The following is a 27,471-nucleotide window of genomic DNA, read 5'->3' on the forward strand; positions in this document are numbered from 1 at the left end:
GGAGGTCGAAACTTTAGCAAAGAGATGATGAAGGGGAAACCACCCCTATATTCAGAATTTTCATAAATGGTTTATTGAATTGGGATTTTTGCACCAAACAAACCCTTTTAAAAGGGAATTCCCTGTCGGTGTGGCTTAGCAGGAGGTGGTTGGTGTTGATCCATGAGCTTGCCATCACTATGTTTGGATCCTCTATTGTAGACTGCCTATCTGTGATCTTGTCTATACGAGACACTTCCATAGGTCTCTGTGAATGTCTTGTCCATAGTGAACCATATGAATACACAATTCTCTCTCTGAGATGAGCTGTCCAGGGTGCAAAGTTTAGCACATTGCATGGTGTGATCAGCTATGTGCTCTTTTATGCGAGCCCTATTTTTATCTGCACTAGTTGTATTGTCACCTTCTCTATATAATATCAGTGCCACAGCCCTTGGAAATGCCATCCCGACTAAAAATGGGACGGCATGGAGTGGCTCTTACTGATTATGAGACCTTGTGAATGGCACGTCTGCTGCTACATTGTGCGAGTGTGCAGGGGAAATGCGGCTTCTGGTTTTCTATATTGTTTCTCTCACAAATGGTAATCGTTTCCTGACAGAATATGCTTGTTTTCACAATTGTTTTATCTCTTCCTATTTGCATGAGCCATAACCTGTAGCAGAACTACATTTTTTTTCCCCTCTTTGGATCTGGAGGGCATCAGATGAGCTCATGCAGAATGAGAGAGAACTGGTCTAACTAGTATATGAACCTCATTGCCTCCTGCGGGCTAGCTGCCTGAAGAATAATTGTGCTTTGCCTTCCGTGCTGAAGTCCTCTCTCTTATTGTAAAGACCCATGCTATTATGTGTGATCTGCCCTAGGAGAAGGCTCAAAAGACTGTGGACAGCCCCTTGAAGGTTAAACGCATCTTGGTATTTTTTCCTTGTCTACAACCTGCTTCCTCTGTAGTTTGGGGTTTCCACTTGAGGCTAAGTATTGGCGTTTTTCTTTCTGCTTTTATTTTTAGTGTTTGACGTGGTTAGAGAATCCATCTCTTTGGTTGTGTCCGATTTTCTATGTGATCTTGTGCTGTACGACAGTGGTTTGCAGCTTTAAAACTGCAGTTTCCAGCCAGCCCTGACAGCTGTAGTGTCAGAAAGCCGCATTTTCTCAGCATGCCATAACAGCTCCACACTTGCAGGGAGTTGGGGCTCGCTGGCAGAGGGCACATGTTACAGACCACTGTCCGGTATTGTATGTTCTCTTCTATAAGATAGGAAGTGCCATTTGCCCCTGACTTAGAGAAGACGTTCAGCGATTCATAAAAACAGATTTGCGGTTGAATGAGCGGCGGTATCTTTAGTATCTGATGTTGTATTATTCTTATCACTGTTAGTTTTGGAACAGGATCACAGTTTCTTTGGGAACCTGCCCGCTAAGTCCAGTATTAACTAATTCACTTAGCCCTATGTTTTATGTGTATACGAGCCAATTTGCTGTTGATGTGGTTCTGGTTTCTGTGGATCATGTTCAGGGAAAACTTTTATATTTTATGTAAATGTATCCGTGCATTTATGTGCAAAAATCTACCGTACCGTACATTTTTGGATGATTTGAGTTCTACAGCCTCTATAGATCACAGTACATAGCAGACTGTGTCTGGGATTTAAAGGGGTCATCTTATTAAAGCAGGCAGAATCCAAATGCTTTGTTCTGCTATATGGACCTCAATGGAGGGGGTGTCCCTTGCTTTGGGAATAGAGCCCCCTCTCCCATTCTGGTGTCTTAAGCCATACTTTTAGTACTGTGAAGGCCATTCATTGCAGTTTGTGCCTTACCTTGCCAATATGGGCCGTTTGCCATCCTCATTTAAATTGTGGTCTCACTAATATGTGAGCGCTCTTGAAACCATCCTCTTCCCTGGCAAATAGTTTTACCTGTTGAAGTTGACTGCTCATTTCTTCTGCAGCACCCCTACAGGGGAAATGTAGTATTACACGTGTCCAACGTGGGAGATGCTACTGTTCTGGCTCATAGAGAGGGAGAGTGCTTTGAGCATTTTACTTGACCCATGTGCTAAATTGGAAAATTTTCAGTGGCTGTGTCTTGAAATACAGATACAATATCCATTAAGTATGATGTGTTTTAAGAATATATTTACCTCCAGGTTTTAATTGTTTTTAATCTTTTCCTCTTACAGGTCTTGATTCTGGAAGGATTATTTACTGTATATTCTGTGAAAACTTGAACTGCAAATCTGAGGAAAATGGCGACCGACTCTGGAGAACCGGCAAGCACGGATGAATCTGACAAACCAGCTGGGTTTTCTGCAGAAAAGAACCTGGTCCCGCAGGGCTCTTCTCTGGTCCGACATGTCAGCACAGAGGAGAGCGACAAACCTCTGTCTGCTTCAGGGACCAGCGAAAGAAAGCGATTCTTCAGAAAGAGCGTAGACATCACTGAAGATGACAGGATACTGGAGCAACCCCTCAAAGAGGAGAAGGCTACTGAGCACGAGGGCAAGCAGCAACTGGACAGCCATATGGCACACGCCACTGGTGTAGGCCAGGATGACAAAAATGAACCTAAAATGGTATCTGTTGCTGGTAAGGACTCCCCGAGGGAGAAAACTGAGAAGGAAATGGAGGAGGAGGCAGAAATGAAAGCTGTAGGAACGTCCCCCAGTGGCCGATTTTTGAAGTTTGACATTGAGTTGGGCCGTGGGGCTTTTAAGACTGTCTTTAAAGGACTGGATACTGAGACGTGGGTAGAAGTCGCGTGGTGTGAGCTGCAGGTTAGTACATTTTTGCTAAATATCTCCTCTGATTGCTGGACTGTGGCGCTGCTAAATCCTGTGTTCGCTCTCAAGCTTCCTGGAATGTTATAGACTATGAATGTGTCTTTCATTTGCTCTCCACGGTGTCGCTGAGGCACCTATTAACAATTTCTCACAAACTTACAGATCCTCACTGTATGGAAACTGAATTTTTAAACACCTACTCGATAGCTCGGTACATATTTGTTTAACCCAAGTGTTTGCCTTGATGGGGCCTGTCTTGGATCGTCTGTTGTAGTAGTTTATGATGCTACTTGAGTTTTTGCAGGACAGCATCTCATTTGGGCAGAATATTGTAGCACAGGAGTATCCATGACAAGCTTCGAAACTGTTGCCATCCTGAAACTTTCACTGGCTCAAAAAATTAGAATAAAGTATCCTGAAAAGTACCCAAACCCAATAAATGCTGCACTGCGGGTTCTGGGCGATACCTGAGAAGTGTAGATTGAGATTGATCACATGGCCGCAAGTCTTTGTAGGAGGTCACTTGTTGTTCTGGCTCATAGGCCTAAACTAATGTGGCCATTGTCTTAATTTTTATTTAATAAACCAATAATACACATGAAAATCAGCAACTTCACATTCGGTCAAACCAGAGCAATCCGCTTCTTTCTCCTGAATTAGGCTACTTTCACACTTCCGTCGGTACGGGCCCGTCGCAAAGCGTCGGGCCGACGGACGTTGTGAAATAACTGTAAGATGTGGGCAGCGGATGCAGTTTTTCAACGCATCCGCTGCCCATTCTGCAGGGTGGGGAGGAGTTTCGGCCGCGCATGCGTGTTCGAAAATGGCGGACACGTCGCACAAAAAAATGTTACATTGAACTTTTTTTTGTGCGTCGCGTCCGCCAAAACACGACGGATGCGACGTGTGCCCATCCGTCGCTAATACAAGTGTATGGGCAAAAAACGCATCCTGCAAGCACATTTGCAGGATCCGTTTTTTGCCCATAACGATGGATTGCGACGGAGGACAAAAGACGGAAGTGTGAAAGTAGCCGTACACTTTTGCCTTAAATACAGGTGTAAATGATGTATTTCGAGACAGCAGATTTTCTCATGGCTGAGAGAGGATATGAAAGTTGGTGCTTTTAAAATGTTATAGAGAGGTGGGGCGTTAGAGGCCGACACAGACATTCTGATTACACTTCTCCATACAATGTTACTCTTATATTAGTAATGTGAAATCTGTGTACACTAAAAACTGATTTTTATCTGTGAATTGAGAATTTTTATAAATAAAAGATTAGGGGAGAAGGAAGCGGTTTTCTTTAGTGAGATAAATTACAAAGTTTCTTTCACGTGTGCTATTTATAGGGGGAAAAAAAAAATAAAACTACGATTATTCGCTAAGGCTATGTTCACATGGAGTATTTTGGAGTGGAACTGCTTCAAAAATGCCTGAAAAAATTGCTTACAAAATGCTTGAAAGTCTACCATTCATATCTATTTAAAACCATCTTGCTGTTCATAAATCTTTTTGAGTGTTTATTAGATACTAGATGGAGGCCTGATGCTATCTCATCAGGAGGGCGCTAATGTCACGATGGGGGCAGGCTTTGCAGCGTTGAGAATCTCTCCTCCTTGTGCTCACCCACCTATCCCCTCTCTTTCCCCATGTGCTGACTTCTCCCGTCTGTGCTCTTTTCTTTGACCTGTCTACCCCATGTGCTATCCCCCCTGTCTGCTGTCTCTCTCCTTTCTGCGCTGTGTTCTCCCCTCATGTGCTGTCCCGTTTGAGCTGTCTGGCAGAGGATATGTTTTGTGGAGTAAAATATTGTTTAAAAACAGTTAGTGTAATTTTTTACCTGACAAAAGAAATCCTCTGTGATCCCCTGCTGTAATGTCAGTATTATCTTTTGCTTCCTCCCCTGCCCAGGAGATGTGGTATGGTGTGTACACGGTCAGACACAGACAATTTTTAAAATGAACTTTCTTTTGTGGGAAAACCCCTTTAATGCAATCGGCTTCCTCTGCCTGTAGACACGTCACGCATCTGCTGCCGGGATCAGCCGAATGATTCACTGCGCTGTAAATCAGACCGCCGCCATCTTTGTGCAGACAGATAGCGGCGGTCACATTAAAACTGCGCATGCGCTCCTCCTGTACACCTTTTTGTGGTTTTTGTGTGTGTGTGTGTGTGTGTGTGTGGTGCATGCGGCGTATGCAGTGTGTTTGTGTGTGTGTGTGGTGCGTGCGGCGTATACAGTGTGTGTGGTGCATTTTCAATATTGAGACACCCATCACTTGAGTGTCCCAATATGGAGGTCGGTGAACTTCCGCCACTTGGAATTCTGGGATCGGGAAACATCTGGACGGAACAGGATGTGAAGACATTACTAGGTAAGTATATATTAAGATTATTATATCACAGAACAAAAAATAAAGGTGCCAACAGTAAAACAGGGGCTCATCTAGGTCTGTGGTACTGGCTTGGACATTGTTCCCCACCGCATGTAAATGGCGTAGAGTGTGATCATTATCTTCCTGAATCGTCACTCAGATAAGTTCTCTTAAATGTCTATAAGTATGTCTCCTGATGAACTGATTTCAGGGAAACGCGTCGAGATCTTCATACTTTAAAGAGTACTTAAATTATTATACTTTTTAGTCTAACACTGTTTGGAGAACTGTTTTTGGGCTTTGCTGTGTATTTATTCTATTTTTTGTTTTTGCCCCTAACTGTATATCTTGTATAGCACTCTGGTATCCCCTTACAAGTAGCCTAGGGTGCTGCTAGGGGAAGACTACGTGGAGTGGGGGCGCCACCTGCGCAGGATTCTAGGGCGCCAACCCCCACGGACAGGTAGGGTGAACTAGGGTGCTGTTATAGGCTTCCTTGTTTGTTGCTTATCATCATTTTTGCAACATCCAAACGAGTGTTAGGATTTGCACTTTAGTATCTGGGCAAGTGCAATAAGTTTATCTTTATTTACTATTAGCTTATGAGTGTATGCTCTGCTGTTTGATATATATTTTCTTGCACGTGAGGGTCTATTAGGGCGATTTAGGGTTAGTCTACGTTGAGCGGGGGCGCCATTGCGCAGGATATATAGGGTGCCAACCTCCACGGCAAGGTAGGGGACAGATAGTCGGGACCCTAGGGTTTGAGAGCACCCTGTATCTTTGTATATCTCTGTGTCAAACAGTAGATACTGGTTTTAGGTTGTATGTAGTATGTGTTTTTTTTACTGTAAGGATAATTATTAAATGTTAAGTTTTATTGGGTATCGTATTTCTATTTCGTATATGGTGTTCCTTCGCTGTGAATTTATATATTAAGATTAAAAGAAGTGACTTGACGATTCTTCAGCCATTTTTTAAGTGTTTTTTTTTCACCTCATAAAATGCTATTATGACATTTAATTCTTTTAACGTTTAACACTTTTTTTTTTTTTTTAAAATCTACCACAATAGCAATTAAAAACGGATACAAATCATGTAGATAAAATTATAATATATATATATTTTTTTCTTCCCACTGATCATTTTAAAATTACAGCAGAAAAAAACCCTAGAATTTCCTTCTTAAGAAATCCTGCGTACGATGGTTTACATCTGATGGACAGATCAGAAACAATGTGGCTAAATACTTCTAACTTGTGGCAAGTTAAACCAGTCAAATAGTCCCACTACTTTTATATTGTCACACGACCACTGCAGCCAATCAGTGTCCAAAGAAAAGATAATCCGTATCAGATTGATGGGTGTCTGACAACTGGCTTCAGTGGGATCTGCTGTAATCACCTGGATATACACAGTGTACGCAGCTGTGGCATAATGGTTCTGTATACTATAGTCGTCCACCATAGGAGGTGACAACAGCTGATCCGTGGGGACCCCACCAATCTGATATTGATGACCTATTGAGAGGATATGTCATTAATGTAAAGTAAGTGTAATCTTACCCTTTTATGAAGTCATTTTATTAGAGCAGATGGAAATCGACTTCTATTTAATATCTGCAAATTTATTATATATACTAACCTGTAGAACTGGATTATTAAGAAAAACTCCCACAGGAATATATCATAAATGAGTTCACGAAACTTAAACTTTTTTTAATCTTTTTATTTATTTATTTATTTTTTTATATGCAAAAAATACTTTCTGGACGAATTGCTTCAGAGCAGCGTTGACAATAAATGACACAATATGCTGCATTATTCACTTTTGGCAGCATTTGTGTTGCCCTCAGGAAAGTTATTATATTTTATTAAATTATAACAGACGTCTTGGTGTTACATTGAGGTGGAGTTATTTTATTACCGGATGTTATACGGCTTACGCTTACATAATCAAATGCCATTAATAAGGAAATCTGGCAGGTATCTAGCAACCCAAGTCATTTCAAGTCAAGTGCATGTCTGTTTGACCGCTTTGTTTAGGATTAGTCAAAGGCTGATTTATCGGCGGTCTGTCCATCTTTGGGGAGGACATTAACAATTGACTTAAAACATAGTCATCCGTCAAGTGGTTTTGTTTGCGGAGAGCGATTCGTCAGGACTGCCCACAGCCACGGGGACTTTTTCCTGGAATTACAGCGGCTGATCACTGGATTGGGCTGTTACAATTTAATGTCTAAGGGTATCAAAGTGTGAATGCATCTCTTTTAAAGCTATTTTTATTTTCATTATATAAAATTTCAGTTTATCCTAATAGTGGACTGAGCCTTATTTTTCTACTTCATTTCTCCAGATCCTCAGTTTAAAGCTGGGGTCACACTACCGTAGAATATGGACGAGTGCTATGCAAGAAAACATTTCATAACACTCGGACCACTGTTGATGTGAGCTGCCCCATACATTACTGTATTTTTTTCTAAGGGCGTATTCAACGTGCGTGTAAAATCACAGCACGTGTATATTGTCCGAGTCTCACCAATGCAAGTCTATGGGTGCGAGAAAATAAATCAGACACCACATGGACAAGAGTATTTGTGAGAAATACTTATACATTTTCCTAATTTCAGCCCATTGAGCCATTAAATTCAATGGGTAAAAGCAGTGAGAAATGTAAAGCCATACGGATGCATAGGTGCGAGAAAATCGCATTGCAAACGCATTACACACAGATGACCATACGGAGAACACTTGTTCGACTCTTGGCAAGGAGACTCGGACCAATGATTTTTTTTTTTTTTTTTTAATTTTTCTTGATTTATTTTTCTTCCCCATACGTTTAGTGTGATGCCGGCCTAAGGCCACATTCCCTCGGACTGATTATTTTGATCAGACAGAAGGTGGGAGAAACATTTTTTTCCCACATATTAGAAAAACTAATGTTCAGAGATCAGGATCATCAGTTTTTATAGTTTGTGGAAAAAGAAAAAAAAGATTCTTCAGCTTCTCCTTTCTGACTGTAAAAATTGGTCTGCACTGTGATATCATCAGTGTCGTCCAACGTTTTTTTTTTATTCTTTCTTCACGGCTCAGAAGACTTGCATTGCCGATATGGATCCGATGCCCAGATCAAAGTCTTACATATCTCCTATATTTTCTGCTGATCACTGTCCGAGGAAAACATCGGACATGTGCTCAGCCCCATAGAATATAATAGGTGCGAGTGATATCCGTGAACACCACAGATGGGACTCAGATTTTATCATATAACATGTGAATGAGGCTTAAGGAAACATGTCAGGAGCGCTACAGTCACAAAACCAATTCCAGTGGGTTGGCTAATAAAGTATAAACTCACATTTAACCTTCCCAGCTGCAAATTTTTGCATCATTGAGAACATAAACTTAAGTTATTCTGATCACTTAACGTTCTGAACTACTGTATCCTATGTGCAACCCCCGCTCCATTCTAGAGCACCATTCTTAGTATCAGCTGATGTCCCAGCAGTTGGATTCCCACCAATCCTCAAGTCATCTAATTTTTTTGGTAAATGTGATAACTTTTAATAATGTGAATAACCCTTGAAAGCTTAGGCGCAAGTGCACCATGGACTGTCTGAGTACCGCCAGGTACATCCATCCTTCCTTTTATTCCCATCTAGCTGGGCAACTAATATCTGTTCAGTGGTAACACATTGACGTCTGTTCAGCGCTGCTGATAAAGAGTAATCAAAAAGATGAGTGACGTTAATATGCCGTGTGGATGATGTGAAGCAGACCAGGGCCTAAATTTGAAGACTGTAGTTTCTTCTTGGAAGAGAGAAGTGACCTCCTATATGAGACTTCTCGTATAGAAGATTTGGAAAGACATTTCCTGCAAGTAAAATGCCCCATTATTGCACACAAATGGTTGTGGCAGCTGCAGTTTGGTGGGTTGTGAAAGCGGAATTTCCAAGTGCTGACCTTAGTAGCAACTGGTGGACTAAAATAAGACAGAGCTGCTATAAGTGAGACATATGTATGGTTGCTTTTACTTGATGTCCCCTCAGCTTGTAAATATGAATATGCTTACAAGAGCTCATTCTCCCCACTGTGTGCTCTTCTTATCCAAGGATCCGTCCTTTTCTATATATTGTGCAAACTTTTATCATTTCTATAATCTGTTAGATTTTTTTTTTTCCCCCACTCCTATGTATGAGCATAGGAGCTAATGATTAGAGATGAACTAATTTGATTGGATCAGGGCTTACTTGGCAAGCTATAGCGCTTACTGAATAAGCTGCAGAGGGAACCCGGCTTCCTGGATCGCTTCGGCTGATCAGCAGCTGCGGAGCCAAACAGCTGATCAGCCGGAGCGCTCCATGTATCCCGCTTCCCTCTGCAGCTTATTCAGTAAGCTTTATAACTTGCCGAATAAGCCCTGACACGATCAAATTCTCATCTCTACTAATGATCTATACCTTACCGTAGCAGTCTGCAGAGGTGTATCTCAGTTTTCTGGCTCCCGGGGCAAGAATTCAGTTTGGAGCCTCCCACCCCAAGCACATATGTGATTTACACACTTAGGCCGGAGTCACACTAGAGCGTAATACGGACGAGTGCTATGCGATAAAAAATCGCATAGCACTCGGACCAATGTTAATCTATGGGGCAGCTCCTATCATCTGTTGTTTTCTCGGCCGTATTCAGGATCCGACTGAAATCACAGCACGCTGCGATTGTCAGCGTATCTCGGCCGAGACTCGCCAATGCAAGTCTATGGGTGCGAGAGAAACTCGCACACCACACGGACCATCAGTGTGACATCCGTATGGCATCCGATTTTAGCATGAGATTTTACATAGAGAGAACTGCACTGCTAGAACCAGCAAGCAGAGCTGAATCCTGACAGTGATTATATTACATGCTGTTAGGATTGGAATGCTACAGGGCTTCATTTTATAATTAAAGGGCTTGTCCACATTTTAGATGAAAGTCTGCAGTCACTCTTTGTCATTGCAGGCTTTTGAATTTTCACAGAGCATGCACTCCACACCTTTAGGATTCTCCCTTGCCTGTGGCCAGAGTGGACAGTCATGACAGCACAAGTATGCAATTTGTATACTTCTGGCCACATTCCAACTAGACTTGTCTGGCTTGCTCAATTCATTTTCATTGAGGCCACGAATGTCTAGTTAGCAGCATGTCACCACCTGTATGTAAATCACCAGCACAAGAGAATCCTACCGGCTTGCAGTGCGAACTGTGTGAATTCAGAAGTCTGCAGCCACATAGAATGACTGCAGAATCATCACAACATTGGACAACTTTAATTCTTCTAACATAAAAACACAAGCATTAGTTAGTATCACAAATAACATTTATAACTAGGTACCTTTAAAGATGACAACATCTCTGGAGTCATCTTTCTTTTCTTTATCTTTTCCAGACGCCATGATGACTCTAAACATCCACCATAAATGGGGTAGATAGAGATGGAAAGTCCTGTTTTGGACTCTTCCTCTACTCTCAGCAATTTGGCATTACACTGAAGGCTGGAGTAATCTGAGCCAGGCTGGTTGCTAGGTTTGTGCATCCCTAGTAACCAGACTGTCAGAAATTATTTTGTGCTGGAAATTTGCTTTGCTGACAGCAGAAAAAAAGCTAAAAGCAGATTTTGCAGCAGTCCTTCCATTCTGTCATCTTCATCCTAGGCTGTAATGCAAGTCAGATTTTGTGAAAAAGGGGGAAAGATGTTTGAGGTGAGGAATATCATTATTTTTAGATTCATTTTTCCTAATCCTTAAAATATATTGAGTATTTCTATCCAGAGACATGGGCTCACAAATGTGTATGGAGGTCTTTGCTGGATTTAGATACAGTCTTGTTACAGAATGTACTGTGTGAACACCTGCAAGCGATGTATTGTCATTTTCTTACTGCTTTGGGAGACAATAGCCACATTGTAAGAAGTGCTGCTCCTGAGCTGTCCGGGCTTTGCTAGGCTCTGTTTCTGTGGAGTGGATTCGATTCACAACGTATGTGCGTTTGTTAGTATATCTCAACTGTAACGCCTTTTTTTTTTTTTTTTTATTCCTCCATGAACTGGTTTTCTGAACTTTTTTTTTTTTTTTTTAATGCATTGAGCAGTAAGTATCCCTGTCAATCATGCCCCTAAGGTATTTGCTTAAGCAGCAATTTCCCGAAACAGGCTAGAAGCAGCAGTCCGTAAGAAATGGCGTACCATTTGCAGTACACAGAAGTCGTAAGGAGGCAATATACAGTGGGTATGTAAAGTTCACACATCTGTTAAAATGTCAGTCTTTTGTCACGTTAAAAAAAAAAAAATCATCCTAAGAAGAATGCTTTTAGAATGTTTTCCACCTTTTTAATGTATTAATTTGTACAAATCCATTAAAAAAACAAACCAACAAATCATTGAGTGGAGAAATAAGAATAATACTTAATGTGGTAGCATGAGTGTGAACACCCTCATAACTGGGGATATGGTTGTTCAGAATTAACCAATCACATTTTACATTCATGGTAAGTAGTAGTCCATACTGCCATCATTTACAGGGATTCCGATTGACCCCACATTTTCCAGTCATTTTTCTTAGTAGCATTTTACAACAAAAGCCATGTTCCATAAATATCTGACAACATCAAAGGGATCTTATTTTTGAAAATTATCAGGCAGGAGAAGGGTACAATATATTTTTTAAAGCATTAGATACCATGAAACAAGTGTCGACAAGGTCATCATGATGTGTCTTAAATTTGGCAAACAGTGACATTGCCTAGAACTAGATGTCCCTCAAAAATGTAACATAAATCAGAGCCCGGCTACACGATTGCTGCTAGGCATATTTATCTTTCAAATGCTGTGGCATTAAATTCAGGTATATGCCTTGAAAATATGGGAAAAGTGTTGAAATCACCGCAGTCTGATCCTTGTGCCGGACACTGACCTCCAGCTAACTTTTTTAGCATTGTCTAAAGTCTGTTGCTGCCCGTGCTGCCTTTCTCGTTACATCATTGGCAGCTCACAAGCTGCTGAAGCCAAAGTTACCCTTCTATTTATTTAAAAAAAAAAAGAAAAATGTTTGTACAGGATGTTGGCACCATCATGTGCCAGCTCGACATCAGCAAAGCTTCTGGTTGACAGCAGAGGTCTACAGTATAATACAGCAGTGTACCCAAGGTTATATAACCAGGACCAGCCATGCGAGGCATGAAAGTTTTCAATGAATCCTGAGATGATTAAACAAATGCCTGAAAGTATATGCTGACATAATCAGTCAGTCAGAAGACTTCCATTAACCCTTTAATGAGAGCACGAAGCCTAGAATGCCATGGTTTAGGGAAACCTTAGTGGCCTGACCATTAGCTACGTGTTTATACCTCCTCAGTAATGCAAACATCTAATCCGCAATCACCTGCCGGAGCCTTGCTGCAAAAACACAGGCAGATGTGGTCGGCAGCTCAAGTTGTTGTTCAAACCCTACAGCAGAAAAAAGGGTGATTGTTGGTGCCAGAGGGGGTGGTATAAGAATCTCCAAAACTGCTGATCTCCTGAGATTTTCATGCCCAACGGTCTGGAAAGTTTACAGAGCATGGTGCACAATAGAGTAGACATCCAAGTGGACTAAAATAGCTTAACTTTTTTATTTTTCAGACCCACCCCTTTATCATCTATCCACATTATATATGATAATGTATTGATCTGTAGGGGGTCTGAACTCTAGGACCTGCACCTAATTTGATTTTAGGAGGTCCTGCTCTTGGAACACCACTAATCAATTGTAAACTTTGGATGAACTTTATTTTTCTGTATCTCTTTCCCAGGTGACGTTAAAGGGACTCTGTCACCTGAATTTGGAGGGAACAATCTTCAGCCATAGGGGCGGGGTTTTCGGGTGTTTGATTCACCCTTTCCTTACCCACTGGCTGCATGCTGGCTGCAGTATTGGATTGGAGTTCATTCTCTGTCCTCCGTAGTACACGCCTGCGCAAGGCAAGGCAAGATGCAGCATGCAGCCAGCGGGTAAGGAAAGGGTGAATCAAACACCCGAAAACCCCGCCCCTATGGCTGAAGATGGTTCCCTCCAAATTCAGGTGACAGAGTCCCTTTAAGCCCATTGAATGAGTGGTGTAGGAGATGCACTGCTGTCTGCTAAATCTAATGGATTGGAGTCCGTGAACTGGGAACAGTCAGAAGTCCCTAACTTCCACCATGTCATAAAACATATGTTAAAGGGAACCTGACAGCTGATTCATGCCATCTGAGCCACAGGCAGCATGGATCAGATTCTGGCTACATTATTACTACCCTGCTGCTTAAAGGGAAGGTACCGCGTTTGTAGGTCATTAATAAATCACTGTAATGTAGCATAACATGCTGATATAACCAAGTTTTAAATTCATGTGAAACAGATTTCATGTGTTATATGAGTTTAAAGAATGCACTGGGGGCTGACATCTTGGTTTTGCAGCAGTAGCAGGGCACTATCAGTGTCAGATTACGGCACCCCATGGACATAGGGTCAGCGCTGGTCTATTATCTCCTATCTCTAACATTGCAGCAGCATTAGCAGTGAGCTGGGCACGCCTCTGTGGGCTGCACAACTCACTGCTGTAGGTGTGACTAGCTGCCATTTTATTATAGTCCTGTGCTCTCTATTGCAGGACAGAAGAAGCCCTCACTGCTCCTCTGTACTCCAAGCAGGCACGTCCTCTGCTCCTCACAAGCTGCCCTGTGTGCTTCTCCTGCTGTGTCTCTGCCTCCCCCTCACACACAGTCCCTGTGATCTCTGGTAAGCTGCACTCACAGCCTGCAGAGAGGGAGGTGACACCTGGAGAGAGAGCAGGGCAGCTGACAGGACAGGGATTAAGGTGGGGGAAGGGGGATGGCAAGAATGTTATTCACAAAAAATTCTACTGAACCCACTGTGTTCTGCTCCTCTGTAAACAAGCTGTGCCTCTGATGCAGTAACTGCTGGTGATAGCAGGTCACAGGGCAGTCACACACAAAATGGTGCTGCCCTGTGATGCTGCTCTTCATTCTGCCCCAGGGATATTAGACCACCCAAAAGGGGAGGGAAATGGTGATGTCAGCAGTTACTGCCCCAATTTTCCAGCAAAGAGTAAAGGTACCTTCACACTAAACGACGCTGCAGCGATCCAGGCAACGATCCGGATCGCTGCAGCGTCGCTGTTTGGTCGCTGGAGAGCTGTCACACAGACCGCTCTCCAGTGACCAACGATGCCGGTAACCAGGGTAAACATCGGGTTACTAAGCGCAGGGCCGCGCTTAGTAACCCGATGTTTACCCTGGTTACCATCCTAAAAGTAAAAAAAACAAACGCTACATACTTACCTACCGCTGTCTGTCCCCGGCGCTTTGCTTCTCTGTACTGGCTGTGAGCACAGCGGCCGGAAAGCAGAGCAGTGACGTCACCGCTCTGCTTTCCGGCCGCTGTGCTCACAGTGAGTGCAGGAAAGCACAGCGCCGGGGACAGACAGCGGTAGGTAAGTATGAAGCGTTTGTTTTTTTTACTTTTAGGATGGTAACCAGGGTAAACATCGGGTTACTAAGCGCGGCCCTGCGCTTAGTAACCCGATGTTTACCCTGGTTACCAGCGAAGACATCGCTGAATCGGTGTCGCACGCCGATTCAGCGATGTCAGCGGGAGAGCCAGCGACCAAAGAAAAGGTCTGGCCCTCTAGCCCCGACCAACGACATCACAGCAGGATTCTGATCGCTGCTGCGTGTCAAACTAAACGATATCGCTAGCGAGGACGCTGCAACGTCACGGATTGCTAGCGATATCGTTTAGTGTGAAGGTACCTTTAAGTTGCTAAATCTTACTATAACTGCTTGAGGTCTAAAACGGAAAATGCTCCCCCTAGTGGTAAATATGTATATTTGTAGAAAAATATATAATATTTTTCATATAGAAATGTTTGCAAATAGTGCAAACATTGCATTAATACATTTTAATTACTATTTTAAGCTTAATTTCACAAAAAAACAAAATACAAGAAAACTGGTGGCACCTTCCCTTTAAGTCAAGGTCTTATGGGACTCATACAGGTCTCCAGACACTTGGAGAGAATGGTTGCTTAGTCAGCACTCGTGTAAGGCACTGTTTAGCAGTAGAAGTTTATTGCAAGGATGTACAACCAAAGCATTTGGAGCAAATGTGGGATGTTATCAAGATAACCTGGAACTGTGTGCGTGTGTCCTCTCTCCCGTACCAGTCAAAGACTTGTTTTGTTCAAGATTATTGTATATATGTATATATGTACCGTATATACTCGAGTATAAGCCGAGATTTTCAGCCCATTTTTTTGGGCTGAAAGTCTCCCTCTCGGCTTATACTCGAGTCATACCCAGGGGTCGGCAGGGGAGGGGGAGCGGGGGCTGTGTAATTATACTCACCTGCTCCTGGTGCAGTCCCTGCACGTCTTTTCCCCGGCGTCTAAGGGTCACTTCCGTCTTTTTGTCTGTTCGTATGTCTGTCTGTCACAGATATTCATTGGTCGCGGCCTCTGTCTGTCATGGAAATCCAAGTCGCTGATTGGTCGTGGCAAAACAGCCACGACCAATCAGCGACGGGTACAGTCCGGCGGAAAAATGGCCGCTCCATACTCCCCGCAGTCAGTGCCAGGGGCCAGCTCCATACTCCTCGCAGTCGGTGCCTGGCGCCCGCTCCATACTCCCCGCAGTCTGTGCCTGGCGCCCGCTCCATACTCCCCGCAGTCTGTGCCTGGCGCCCGCTCTATACTCCCCGCAGTCTGTGCCTGGCGCCCGCTCTATACTCCCCGCAGTCTGTGCCTGGCGCCCGCTCCATACTCCCCGCAGTCTGTGCCTGGCGCCCGCTCCATACTCCCCGCAGTCTGTGCCTGGTGCCCGCTCCATACTCCCCGCAGTCAGTGCCCGGTGCCCGCTCCATACTCCCCTCCAGTCACCGCTCACACAGGGTTAATGCCAGCGGTAACGGACCTCGTTATGCCGTGGGTAACTCACTCCTTACTGCCGCTATTAACCCTGTGTGACCAAGTTTTTACTATTGATGCTGCCTATGTAGCATCAATAGTAATAAGATCTAATGTTAAAAATAATTCAAAAACAAAAAACCTGCTATTCTCACCTTCCGTAGTACGACGATGTGCTCGCGCCTGCCGCCAGCTTCCGGTCCCAGAGATGCATTGCGAAATTACCCAGAAGACTTAACGGTCTCGCGAGACCGCTAAGTGATCTTGGTAATTTTGCAATGCATCCTGGGAACACAAGATAACGGCAGCTGCTCGCGCATTGCCAGAGGTTTGCTGGATCTACGCTGGATCCCGCCGGGTGAGTATATAACTATTTTTTTATTTTAATTATTTTTTTTTTAACATGGTACCCACACTGCTAAATACTACGTGAGCTGTGTTAGATACCGTGTGGCTGCTATATACTACATGGGCAGTGTTATATACTGTGTGGGCTGCGTTATATACTACATGGCTGCTATATACTCCGTGGGCAGTGTTATATACTACGTGGCTGTGTTCTATACTGACGCACGCACTGACGCACGCACGCACTGCAAGGAGGAGGAAAAGGAGGAGCACTGCCAGAGCCCTGCAAAATGACCTCCAGCCGGCCACAGATGTGCATGTGTCTGCATAAACAGTTAGAAACCTGCTCCATGAGGGTGGTCTGAGTGTCCAACGTCCACAGATGGAGGTTGTGCTCATAGCCCAACACCGTGCAGGATGCTTGGCATTTGCCACAGAACACCAGGATTGGCAAATTTGCCACTGGTGCCCTGTGCTCTTCTCAGATGAAAGCAGGTTCACACTGAGCACATGTGACAGACAGTGACAGTCTGGAGACGCCGTGGACAGTGATCTGCTGCCTATAACATCAATCCGCATGGCTAGTTTGGCAGTGGGTCCGTAATGGTGTGGGGTGGCATTTCTTTGGAGGGCCGCACAGCCCTCCATGTGCTCACCAGAGGTAGCCTGACTGCCATTAGGCACCGAGATGAGATCCTCAGACCCCTTGTGAGACCATATTCTGGTGCAGTTGGCCATGGGTTTCTCCTTATGCAGGACAATGCCAGACCTCATGTGGCTGGAGTGTGTCAGCAGTTCCTGCAAGATGAAGGCATTGAAGCTATGGACTGGTCCGCCCGTTTCCCATACCTGAATCCGATTGAACACATCTGGGACATCATGTCTTGCACCATCCACCAACGTCACGTTGCACCACAGACTGTCCAGGAGTTGACGGATGCTTTAGTCCAGGTCTGGGAGGAGATCCCTCAGGAGACCATCCGCCGCCTCATCAGGAGCATGTCCAGGCATTGTAGGGAGATCATACAGGCACATGGAGGCCACACACACTACTGAGCATCATTTCCTTGTCTTGAAGCATTTCCACTGAAGTTGGATAAGCCTTTAACTTCATTTTACACTTTGATTTTGAGCATCATTCCAACTCCAGACCTCCGTGGGATATTAGTTGTGATTTACGTTGATTATTTTTAGGTTTTATTGTTCTCAACACATTCCACTATGTAATGAATAAACATTTACAACTGGAATATTTCATTCAGTGATAGCTAGGATGTGGGATTTTAGTGTTCCCTTTATTTTTTGAGCAGTGTATAAATAAATTGAATACTTGCATTATCATTCTCCTTGTTAGGCTACGTTCACATTTGCGTTGTTGGGCGCAGCGTCACGCAACCAACAACGCATGTACGCAGCGTTTTGCGACGCATGCATTGTCATAAGATCGTACAGAGCAGGAATTTCGTCGCAGGGAAAACGCTACAAGTAGCGTCCTCTGCGCCCTGTCTGTGTGTGTCAATATGACGCATGCGTCGTAAAACGCAATACAACGCATACCGGCGCATGTCCATGCGCCCCCCCCATGTTAAAGATAGGGGCGCATGACGCATGAGTCGGTATGCGTCGACGACGCTGCGCCCAACAACGCAAATGTGAACGTTACCTAAGCTGGACATTTGCCACTGAGTGGACAGCATGAGGAGTATGCAGAGTATGTATGGACACATCCTGTTCACAAGGGAAATAGTAAGGCTGTGTTCACTTGCTGCCTTTTTTTAAGCAAATAAATGTAAAGTTGCTTTTTGCTGTTCCAACAAAACTGAGATGTCTGAAATCTTACGCACTTGCCTTTTTTTCCTCACTGAATTTGAGAATGGCTGTGATTTTTAAATCTGCAGCGTGTCAATTCTTTAAGCATTTTTGCAGATTTTTTCATCCATAGAAAGCAATGAGAAAGTTGAATACATCAAATGGTTTTCTATTGTAGACAAAGAACACGTAGTCCACACCCAAATAAATCACAACAAAAATGCCACAAAAAGTGCATTTTGAACTCATTAGTCCCAGGAGAGCAGGGAGTGGCTGCAGAAAAATGTTTGTGAACATTACCTATGGGTACTTTCACATGTCCATGTACAGATGGACCGGCTGCAAGGCCCAAATTTGGTAGCCTCTTTGGCTTATATGAGGCTGTTGTGCTCAAGGTCAGGAGACCTGTGACCAATTCTGACATTGTGGTGCGTACACTGAAATGTGAATGCAGTCAAAAGGTACCGTTACACTTAACGATTTACCAACGATCACGACCAGCGATACGACCTGGCCGTGATCGTTGGTAAGTCGTTGTGTGGTCGCCGGAGAGCTGTCACACAGACAGCTCTCCAGCGACCAACGATGCGGAAGTCCCCGGGTAACCAGGGTAAACATTGGGGTACTAAGCGCAGGGCCGCGCTTAGTAACCCGATGTTTACCCTGGTTACCATTGTAAAAGTAAAAAAAAAACCAGTACATACTCACATTCCGGTGTCTGTCACGTCCCCCGGCGTCAGCTTCCCGCACTCACTGTGTCAGCGCCGGCCGGCCGTAAAGCAGAGCACAGCGGTGACGTCACCGCTGTGCTTTACGGCCGGCGCTCACAGTCAGTGTGGGAAGCTGACGCCGGGGGACGTGACAGACACCGGAATGTGAGTATGTACTGTTTTTTTATTTCTTTTTTACTTTTACAATGGTAACCAGGGTAAATATCGGGTTACTAAGCGCGGCCCTGCCCTTAGTAACCCGATATTTACCCTGGTTACCAGTGAACACATCGCTGGATCGGCGTCACACACACGCCGATTCAGCGATGACAGCGGGTGATCAGCGACCAAAAAAAAGGTCCTGATCATTCCCAGCGACCAACGATCTCCCAGCAGGGGCCTGATCGTTGGTCGCTGTCACACAGAACGATTTCGTTAACAATATCGTTGTTACGTCACAAAAAGCAACGATATCGTTAAAGAAATCGTTGTGTGACGGTACCTTAAGGGTATGTGCACATGCTGCGGAATGGTGTGCAGATTTTTCCGCACTGATTTTAGTAAATCCGCAGGTAAGCCGCACTGCGGATTTACCACGGTTTTTGTGCGAATTCCGCCTGCGGTTTTACACCTGCGGATTCCTATTGAGGAGTAGGTATAAACCGCTGTGGAATCCGCACAAAGAATTGACCTGCTGCGGAATATAAACTTCTGCGTTTCCGCCCAATTTTTTTTTTTTTTTCCGCAGCATGTGCACTGCGGATTTTGTTCTTCCATAGGTTTACATGGTACTGTAAACTCATGGAAAACTGCTGCAGATCCACAGCGTCAAATCCGCTGCGAATCCGTAGCGTGTGCACATAGCCTTACACCCAGATGTTGTTTTATTCATAGATTTCCAGAGCAAGGTCCATTTATATTGCTCGATTTGCAGCTCTATACAAGGGGGACTGGTAGCAGGTTTGCTGATAGCAGCTGTTTTAGTAGCTTGTTCACACCGGCAGACCCGACTTCAGATGTGCACAGACTGATCTGTAATGGATCGCTCAGTGCGCATGAGCTACCATTTGTTTTCAGTAGTGCTAGTCACACAAGACAATGTGCTGCCGAGAATAAGGATCTTTTTGTTCGAACAAAAAGTATCAGGAAAACTGATAATTATTCTGTCATCTGTTGCATCTTGAAATAAAGGTACAGAGCTTTCACAAGATCCAAAGATGGTTACTTTTTTTTTTCTTCTCTTCAGATTCTGTGTTTTTATCTACTATTTAGGAGTAGACATTTTTATTTTATAGAATATTTGGTTTTCCTTAACGAGTCCTCAAGTTTGATGCATTCTCAGTAATTACTTGTCTTTCAGAAGACAGGTCTTTTATTTGTGGTCTACACATTCACACATAGACTTAAGTGTTCCAGGTCCGTCTTGGTCTGGAGCTGCGGTTGTGGATGCAGACTGTCCAGACGCCAACCTCTAGAGATCACTCTGCAACCTGAGTAATCGACCTGTTTCCGAAACAAGTCCCACAGGCCCTTTCCTTATCGATCACTGGTGTGTGCGCCTCCTCTGTGTGTATACTGTGCTTACAAGTAAATTACATGCTTTTTGTTCAGGATCTGTGGGGAATGGCTGAGATTGGATGCTCATGACTACCTGGCTGTGGTTAACCCCAAGTGTAGTAGCACATCTACCGTGCGAAACATTACCTTCATGTTTCCAGTAACATACAGCTGACATTATATATTAGACGAAAAAAAAAATAATGAAACTCCCACCATACTTATGAATGTTTGTGGCCTCTGTCGCATTTCTACCCCGAGGCTGAGTGTTGCAGCAGATAATTTTAGGTCTGTTAGATTTATCTGTCAGCAGTGTACAGAGCGCTTCACTTTGGTTGCTCTTAATGGCTAATTTATTAATGTTCACATACCTCTCAGGCCCTGACTTTATCTGGATCCAGTCCCATAGGCTGACATTCGTAATCTGAAAGCATTCTTTCTTCAGTAGGATTAAATATTGTTTTATGACTTGGTAATTGAAGCATTCTTTATTTAGTAGTATTAAATGTGAGTTTACGACTTGGTAATGTGTTCACATTCACAAAGATTTTCTCCTGTGGAACGGTCTTGTGTTTTTATTGGAGTCAAATTTTTGTAACACATTAACACTAGGGTTGAGCAACTTTAACTTTTTTAGGGTCGAATCAGGTTTCACGAAACCCGACTATCTCTAAAGTCGAGTGAAATCGGCCGATTATGGCAAAAAGTCGGGGATCGACCGAAACACGAAACCCAATGCAAAGTCAATGTTAAATTCTCATTCTCTCTCTCGCGACTTTTGAAAATTAACGATCCGTTTTGCTCAACCCTAATTAACACATACATACTTGAGCATTCACTCTTTTGCTTCTTTAGTTTATAAAGGTGGTGATACACATTTAGAATAATTGAAGCAGAACCTCACTCGTGCTTTTGCTCTCATGAAATCGCTTGCTTGCTCTAGACTTTCTCACTTATTTGATGTCTTTGGATTTCCCCCCTCTCGCTCGCTCTCCTGGACTCTCTCTGTCTTGATCTTTTGGCTCTCTTGAACTCTCCTGTTCATTTGCTCTTGGACTCTTGCTCTCGCGCTTGCTCTCTTGGACTCTTGCTTGCTCGCATTCTCTCCCGAAGATTGACAATTCAGTCTAGTGGTCTGATCTCTCTGATGGCCAAACTGTGAGTTTTCCCGTTCTGCTAGCAGAGAAAGCTTTGCCTCTGCAGCATGTGAGAAGCACAGTCAGATGAAAGCTGGTCAGATCCAGCGATTCAGTCAGCTTACAAGGTTCGCTTGTAGTGTATAACACATTGAGTGTAAGCAGCGTTCTACTTGTCTGGGTAATCGGCCACTCCAAGACAGCAGTGTGGATAATACCAAGCTCGATGTTTTGTAATAAACATAATAAAATGGTACATAGAGTTAAATAAAGACACACACACACACACTCTGCGTTAGGCCGGAGTCACACTCGCGAGAAGCTCGCCCGAGTCTCGCACCTCAGTACCCGACACTGTCGCCGGCACTCGGAACTGGAGCTGCAAAGAAATACATGCAGCCGCTCCCTCCGGTCCCGGGTATCGATGCGAGAGACTCGTGCGAGTTTCTCACAAGTGTGAGCCCGGCCTTAAACACAAAATCTGTTTAATTTATAAAAAATGGCGTGGGCTCCCGTGCAATTTTCTGCACCATAGAGGGAAAGCCAGCAACTAGGGGCCAATGTTTATAGCCTGGGAAGGGGTTAATACCCATGGATCTTCCCAGGCTATGAATATCAGCCCGCAGCTGTATATTTAGCCTTTGCTGGCTATTAAAATAGGAGGGGTCCCCCTATAATTAATAGCCAAAAAAGGCTAATCAGACAGCTGCTGGCTGATATTCATAGCCTAGGAAGGGACCATGGCTATTGCCCCCCCCCCCCCCGGGCTGCAAACACCAGCACTCAGCCGCCCCAGAAATGTAAGATGTGCCAATTTCGGCACTTAGCCTCACTCTTCCCATTGCCCTATAGAAGTAGCATATGGGGTAATAGGGGGTTAATGTCGCCTTTTGAATTGTAAGATGACATCAAGCTGGCTTAGTAATGGAGAGGCGTCAATAAGACACCTATCCTACAGTTAATGGGTTAAATAAGCACACACACATGCAGAATAAAGTATTTTAGTGAAATAAAACACCACACAATTTTGCCATCTTTATTTTTCTGCCAAGCCATGTGACGCCCTTGATCGCTTGCAAAAAAGAAAAAATAATAAACCAACACAAATACACCCTGGTCTGACGCAGTCCATTTAATAACGAGTGCGCCACGACAATTTCCCCTATAGAGCTGTCACATCAGTACAGCTCTATAGGCCTCCAGTGACACAATGACAGGAGACAATGGCTCCTGCAGTTTTGTCACTGAGGTTTTAATGGCCTCTCCCTTTATGGCATTGCTGCGTGAGAATTTTCCCACACAGTGGTGCTGCAAGTGACACCATGAACTCTGCACTCACAGCGGTGGAGGGTTACAGTGCGGAAGGATACCTTCTGTCAATGTATTCCGGAACCCCTGGAGAGCGGTTGCATCTGCCGATGTGACAGCTCTCCATAGGAGATCGTCGTGGGTCACTCGTTATTACATAGATTACTGCGGATCAGGGAGTATACTGTTGATAATTTTTTTTTTACAGGTGATCAAGGGCTTCTGGGATTAGCTGTATGGGGAGTATGTACTGTATGTCTATATGTATGTTTTTTTTTTTTTTTTTCTTTTTACACTTGAACACAATAGCCGGACAATGGGACTACTACTGTCCCATCGTCCGGCTACCTGTCACTGTAGCAGGCATAGCCGGATGGGCTGATGACACACACACGCACACGCACATACAGTCTCCACACACATACGCACATACAGTCTCCGCCCACACACACAGTATCCGCACACACTCTGCCCAGACACTCTTCCCCCTCCCGATCTGCGTTTCTCGCAGGCACATCCGCAGCAAAACCGCAGATCTTTTTTTAAACCTGCGGTTTTGCTGCGGATTGCCCTGACACAGTGGAAGTCAGTAAGTGCAGAAACGCTGCAGATCGGCAAAAACAATTGTGCACACCAAATGTCAATTTCACAAAGACTAACATTGCTTGTGCACTATACTGCGGATTTCATGCAATTCCGCGCATCCAAAAACGCTGTGGATCCGCATCAAAATCTGCAACGAGTGCACATAGCCTAAATGTGGCAACCTATATCTTCTGGCTAATTAAACTGTTCCATGAATGTTTCAGGAACTCTGACCATAATGGTTTCAGTATGGTGAATTCCTCGATCATTAATAACCTCTCTTCTTTTCTGCAATGAATGCTATAGAAGAATTCTTGGAGGGGGAGTCGCCTGTACTATGGACTTGAAATTTGTACACATTTTACTGAAGCCTCTCCCTTCCCCCCCAGTAATTTCCTAATATATATCTATTAATTGAATGTTATTCTGATAGTAAAGTGGAGCAGCTGTAATCTGATTCCTTGTAGCTTCTAACATTATTCTGTTTGCACCTTTTTTAAGTTAATTCTATATGCACTTGCTTAACCCCTTAGCGACCGCCGATACGCCTTTTAACGGCGGCCGCTAAGGGTACTTAAATCACAGCGCCGTTAATTAACGGCGCTGTGGAAAAAGTAAATAGCGCCCCCCAGAGTCGGATTTTCTCCGGGGTCTCGGCTGTCGGGGGTAGCCGAGACCCCAGAGAACATGATTCGGGGTTTTTTTTTTTACCGACCCCGCTTTTGCGATCGCCGGTAATTAACAGTTTACCGGCGATCGCAAAAGAAAAGCGATTTTTTTTTTTCTTTTTTTTTTTTTTTCTCTGTCCTCCGATGTGATCGCACATCAGAGGACAGAGAAAAGGGGTCCCCGATCGCCCCCCGATACTCACCTGTCTCCTCCGGTGCTCCTCGTGGCTCCCGATGGGCGCCGCCATCATCAAAATGGCGGGCGCATGAGCAGTGCGCCCGCCGGCCGGACCCCGGGAGAATCTTTGGGGTCTCGGCTACCGGGGGTAGCCGAGACCCCAAAGATCATGATCGGGGTCGGTTTTACCGACCCCTGTTTTGCGATCGCCGGTAATTAACTGTTTACCGGCAACCGAAAAAAAAAAAAAAAAAAAATGCAAAGTGTAATTCTCTGTCCTCTGATGTGATCGCACATCAGAGGACAGAGAAATAGGGGGATTCGGGGACCCTATTATACTTACCGGTGTCCCTGGGTCCTCCTGGCCACCGGCATCTTTGGGGAAAAGAAAATGGCGGGCGCATGCGCAGTGCGCCCGCCATCTGTCTCCATCTGCCGGCCGGCAGGAGAAGAGCAGTTGGGGCTAGGGTTAGGGCTAGGGTTAGGGCTAGGGTTAGGGCTAGGGTTAGGGTTAGGGCTAGGGCTAGGGTTAGGGCTTAAATTTAGGCTTAGGGTTGGGGCTAAATTTAGGGTTGGGGCAAAATTTAGGGTTAGGGATGGGGCTAAATTTAGGGTTAGGGTTGGGGCTAAATTTAGGGTTAAAGATGGCGCTAAATTTAGGGTTAGGCTTCTTTCACACTTACGTCGGTACGGGGCCGTCGCAATGCATCGGCCCGACATACCGACGCACGTTGTGAAAATTGTGCACAACGTGGGCAGCGGATGTAGTTTTTCAACGCATCCGCTGCCCAATCTATGTCCTGGGGAGGAGGGGGCGGAGTTACGGCCACGCATGCGCGGTCAGAAATGGCGGATGCGACGTACAAAAAAAGTTACATTGAACGTTTTTTTTGTGCTGACGGTCCGCCAAAACACTGATCCAGTGCACGACGGACGCGACGTGTGGCCATCCGTCATGATCCGTCGGCAATACAAGTCTATGGGCAAAAAACGCATCCTGCGGGCACATTTGCAGGATCCGTTTCTTGTCCAAAACGACGGATTGCGACGGATGCCAAACGATGCAAGTGTGAAAGTAGCCTTAGGGCTAGGGTTGGGGCTAAAGTTAGGGCTAGGGTTGGGGCTAAGGTTAGGGTTAGAGTTGGGATTAGGGTTTGGATTAGGGTTGGCATTAGGGTTAGGTTTGGGATTAGGGTTAAGGTTAGGGTTGTGATTAGGGGTGTATTGGGATTAGGGTTAGGTTTGAGGTTAGGGTTGAGATTAGGATTAGGGGTGTGTTGGATTTAGGGTTTTGATTAGGGTTATGGTTAGGGTTGACATTAGGGTTGTTTTTGGGTAAGGGTTGTGATTATCGTTAGGGTTAGTGATTAGGATTATGGATCAGGTAGGGATTAGGGTTAGGGGTGTGTTGGGGTTAGGGTTGGAGCTAGAATTGGGGGGTTTCCACTGTTTAGGTACATCAGGGGGTCTCCAAACACGACAGCCAATTTTGCGCTCAAAAAGTCAAATGGTGCTCCCTCCCTTCTAAGCTCTGCCGTGCGCCCAAACAGTGGGTTACCCCAACATATGGGGCATCAGTGTACTCGGGATAAATTGGACAACAACTTCTGGGGTACAATTTCTCCTGTTACCCTTGTGAAAATAAAAACTTGGGGGCTACAATATCTTTTTTGTGGAAAAAAAAATATTTTTTATTTTCACGACTCTGCATTTTAAACTTCTGTGAAGCACTTGGGCATTCAAAGTTCTCACCACACATCTAGATAAGTTCCTTGGGGGGTCTAGTTTCCAAAATGGGGTCACTTGCGGGGGTTTCCACTGTTTAGGCACATCAGGAGCTCTCCAAACGCGACATGGCGTCCGATCTCAATTCCAGACAATTCTACATTGAAAAAGTAAAACGGCACTCCTTCTCTTCCAAGCTCTGCGGTGCGCCCAAACAGTGGTTTACCCCCACATATTGGGTATCGACGTACTCAGGAGAAATTGCACAACAACTTTTGTGGTCTAATTTCTCCTGTTACCCTTGTGAAAATAAACATTTGGGGGCAAAAAGATCATTTTTGTAGAAAAAATGCGAATTTTTTTTTTTTTTTTTTTCTTCCCACGGCTCTACGTTATAAACTTCTGTGAAGCACATGGGGGTTCAAAGTGCTCACCACACATCTAGATAAGTTCCTTAAGGGGTCTAGTTTCCAAAATGGTGTCACTTGTGGGGTGTTTCCACTGTTTAGGCACACCAGGGGCTCTGCAAACGCAACATGGCGTCCGATCTCAATTCCAGCCAATTCTGCATTGAAAAAGTTAAACGGCGCTCCTTCACTTCTAAGTTCTGCGGTGCGCCCAAACAGTGGTTTACCCCCACATATGGGGTATTGGCGTATTCAGGAGAAATTGCATAACAAAATTTATTGTTACATTTCTGTTTTTACACATGTGAAAATAAAAAAAATGGTTCTGAATTAAAATGTTTGCAAAAAAAAAGTTAAATGTTCATTTTTTCCTTCCACATTGTTTCAGTTCCTGTGAAGCACGTAAAGGGATAATAAACTTCTTGAATGTGGTTTTAAGAACCTTGAGGGGTGTAGTTTTTAGAATGGTGTCACACTTCGTTATTTTCTATCATATAGACCCCTCAAAATGACTTCAAATGTGATGTGGTCCCTAAAAAAAAAATGGTGTTTAAAAATGAGAAATTGCTGGTCAACTTTTAACCCTTATAACTCCCTAACAAAAAAAAAATTGTTTCCAAAATTGTGCTGATGTAAAGTAGACATGTGGGAAATGTTATTTATTAACTATTTTTCGTGACATATCTCTCTGATTTAAGGGCATAAAAATACAAAGTTTGAAAATTGCAAAATTTTAAAAATTTTCGCCATATTTCTGTTTTTTTCATAAATAATCGCAAGTCACATCGAAGAAATGTTACCACTAACATGAAGTACAATATGTCACGAAAAAACAATGTCAGAATCAGCGGGATCCATTGAAGCGTTCAAGAGTTATAACCTCATAAAATGACAGTGG

The 27,471-nt window shown here is 44.1% G+C and overlaps 1 protein-coding gene across 2 annotated transcripts in view; it reads left to right on the top strand.

Annotated features, from left to right (window-relative positions):
* Window positions 1–841: 841 nt before the first annotated feature.
* The window catches only part of WNK3 (WNK lysine deficient protein kinase 3), a 132,391-nt gene continuing 105,761 nt past the window's right edge, over window positions 842–27,471 (top strand). For both annotated transcript variants that reach the window (XM_069748200.1, XM_069748201.1), the window contains exons 1-2: window positions 842–902; window positions 2,186–2,779. In XM_069748200.1, coding sequence (XP_069604301.1) covers window positions 2,252–2,779 — 528 coding nt within the window. In that variant the 5' untranslated portion in view covers window positions 842–902; window positions 2,186–2,251. The remainder of the gene's footprint in view (window positions 903–2,185; window positions 2,780–27,471) is intronic.

Source organism: Ranitomeya imitator, chromosome 2 (assembly GCF_032444005.1).
Source record: "Ranitomeya imitator isolate aRanImi1 chromosome 2, aRanImi1.pri, whole genome shotgun sequence".
Taxonomy (NCBI): Eukaryota; Metazoa; Chordata; class Amphibia; order Anura; family Dendrobatidae; genus Ranitomeya; species Ranitomeya imitator.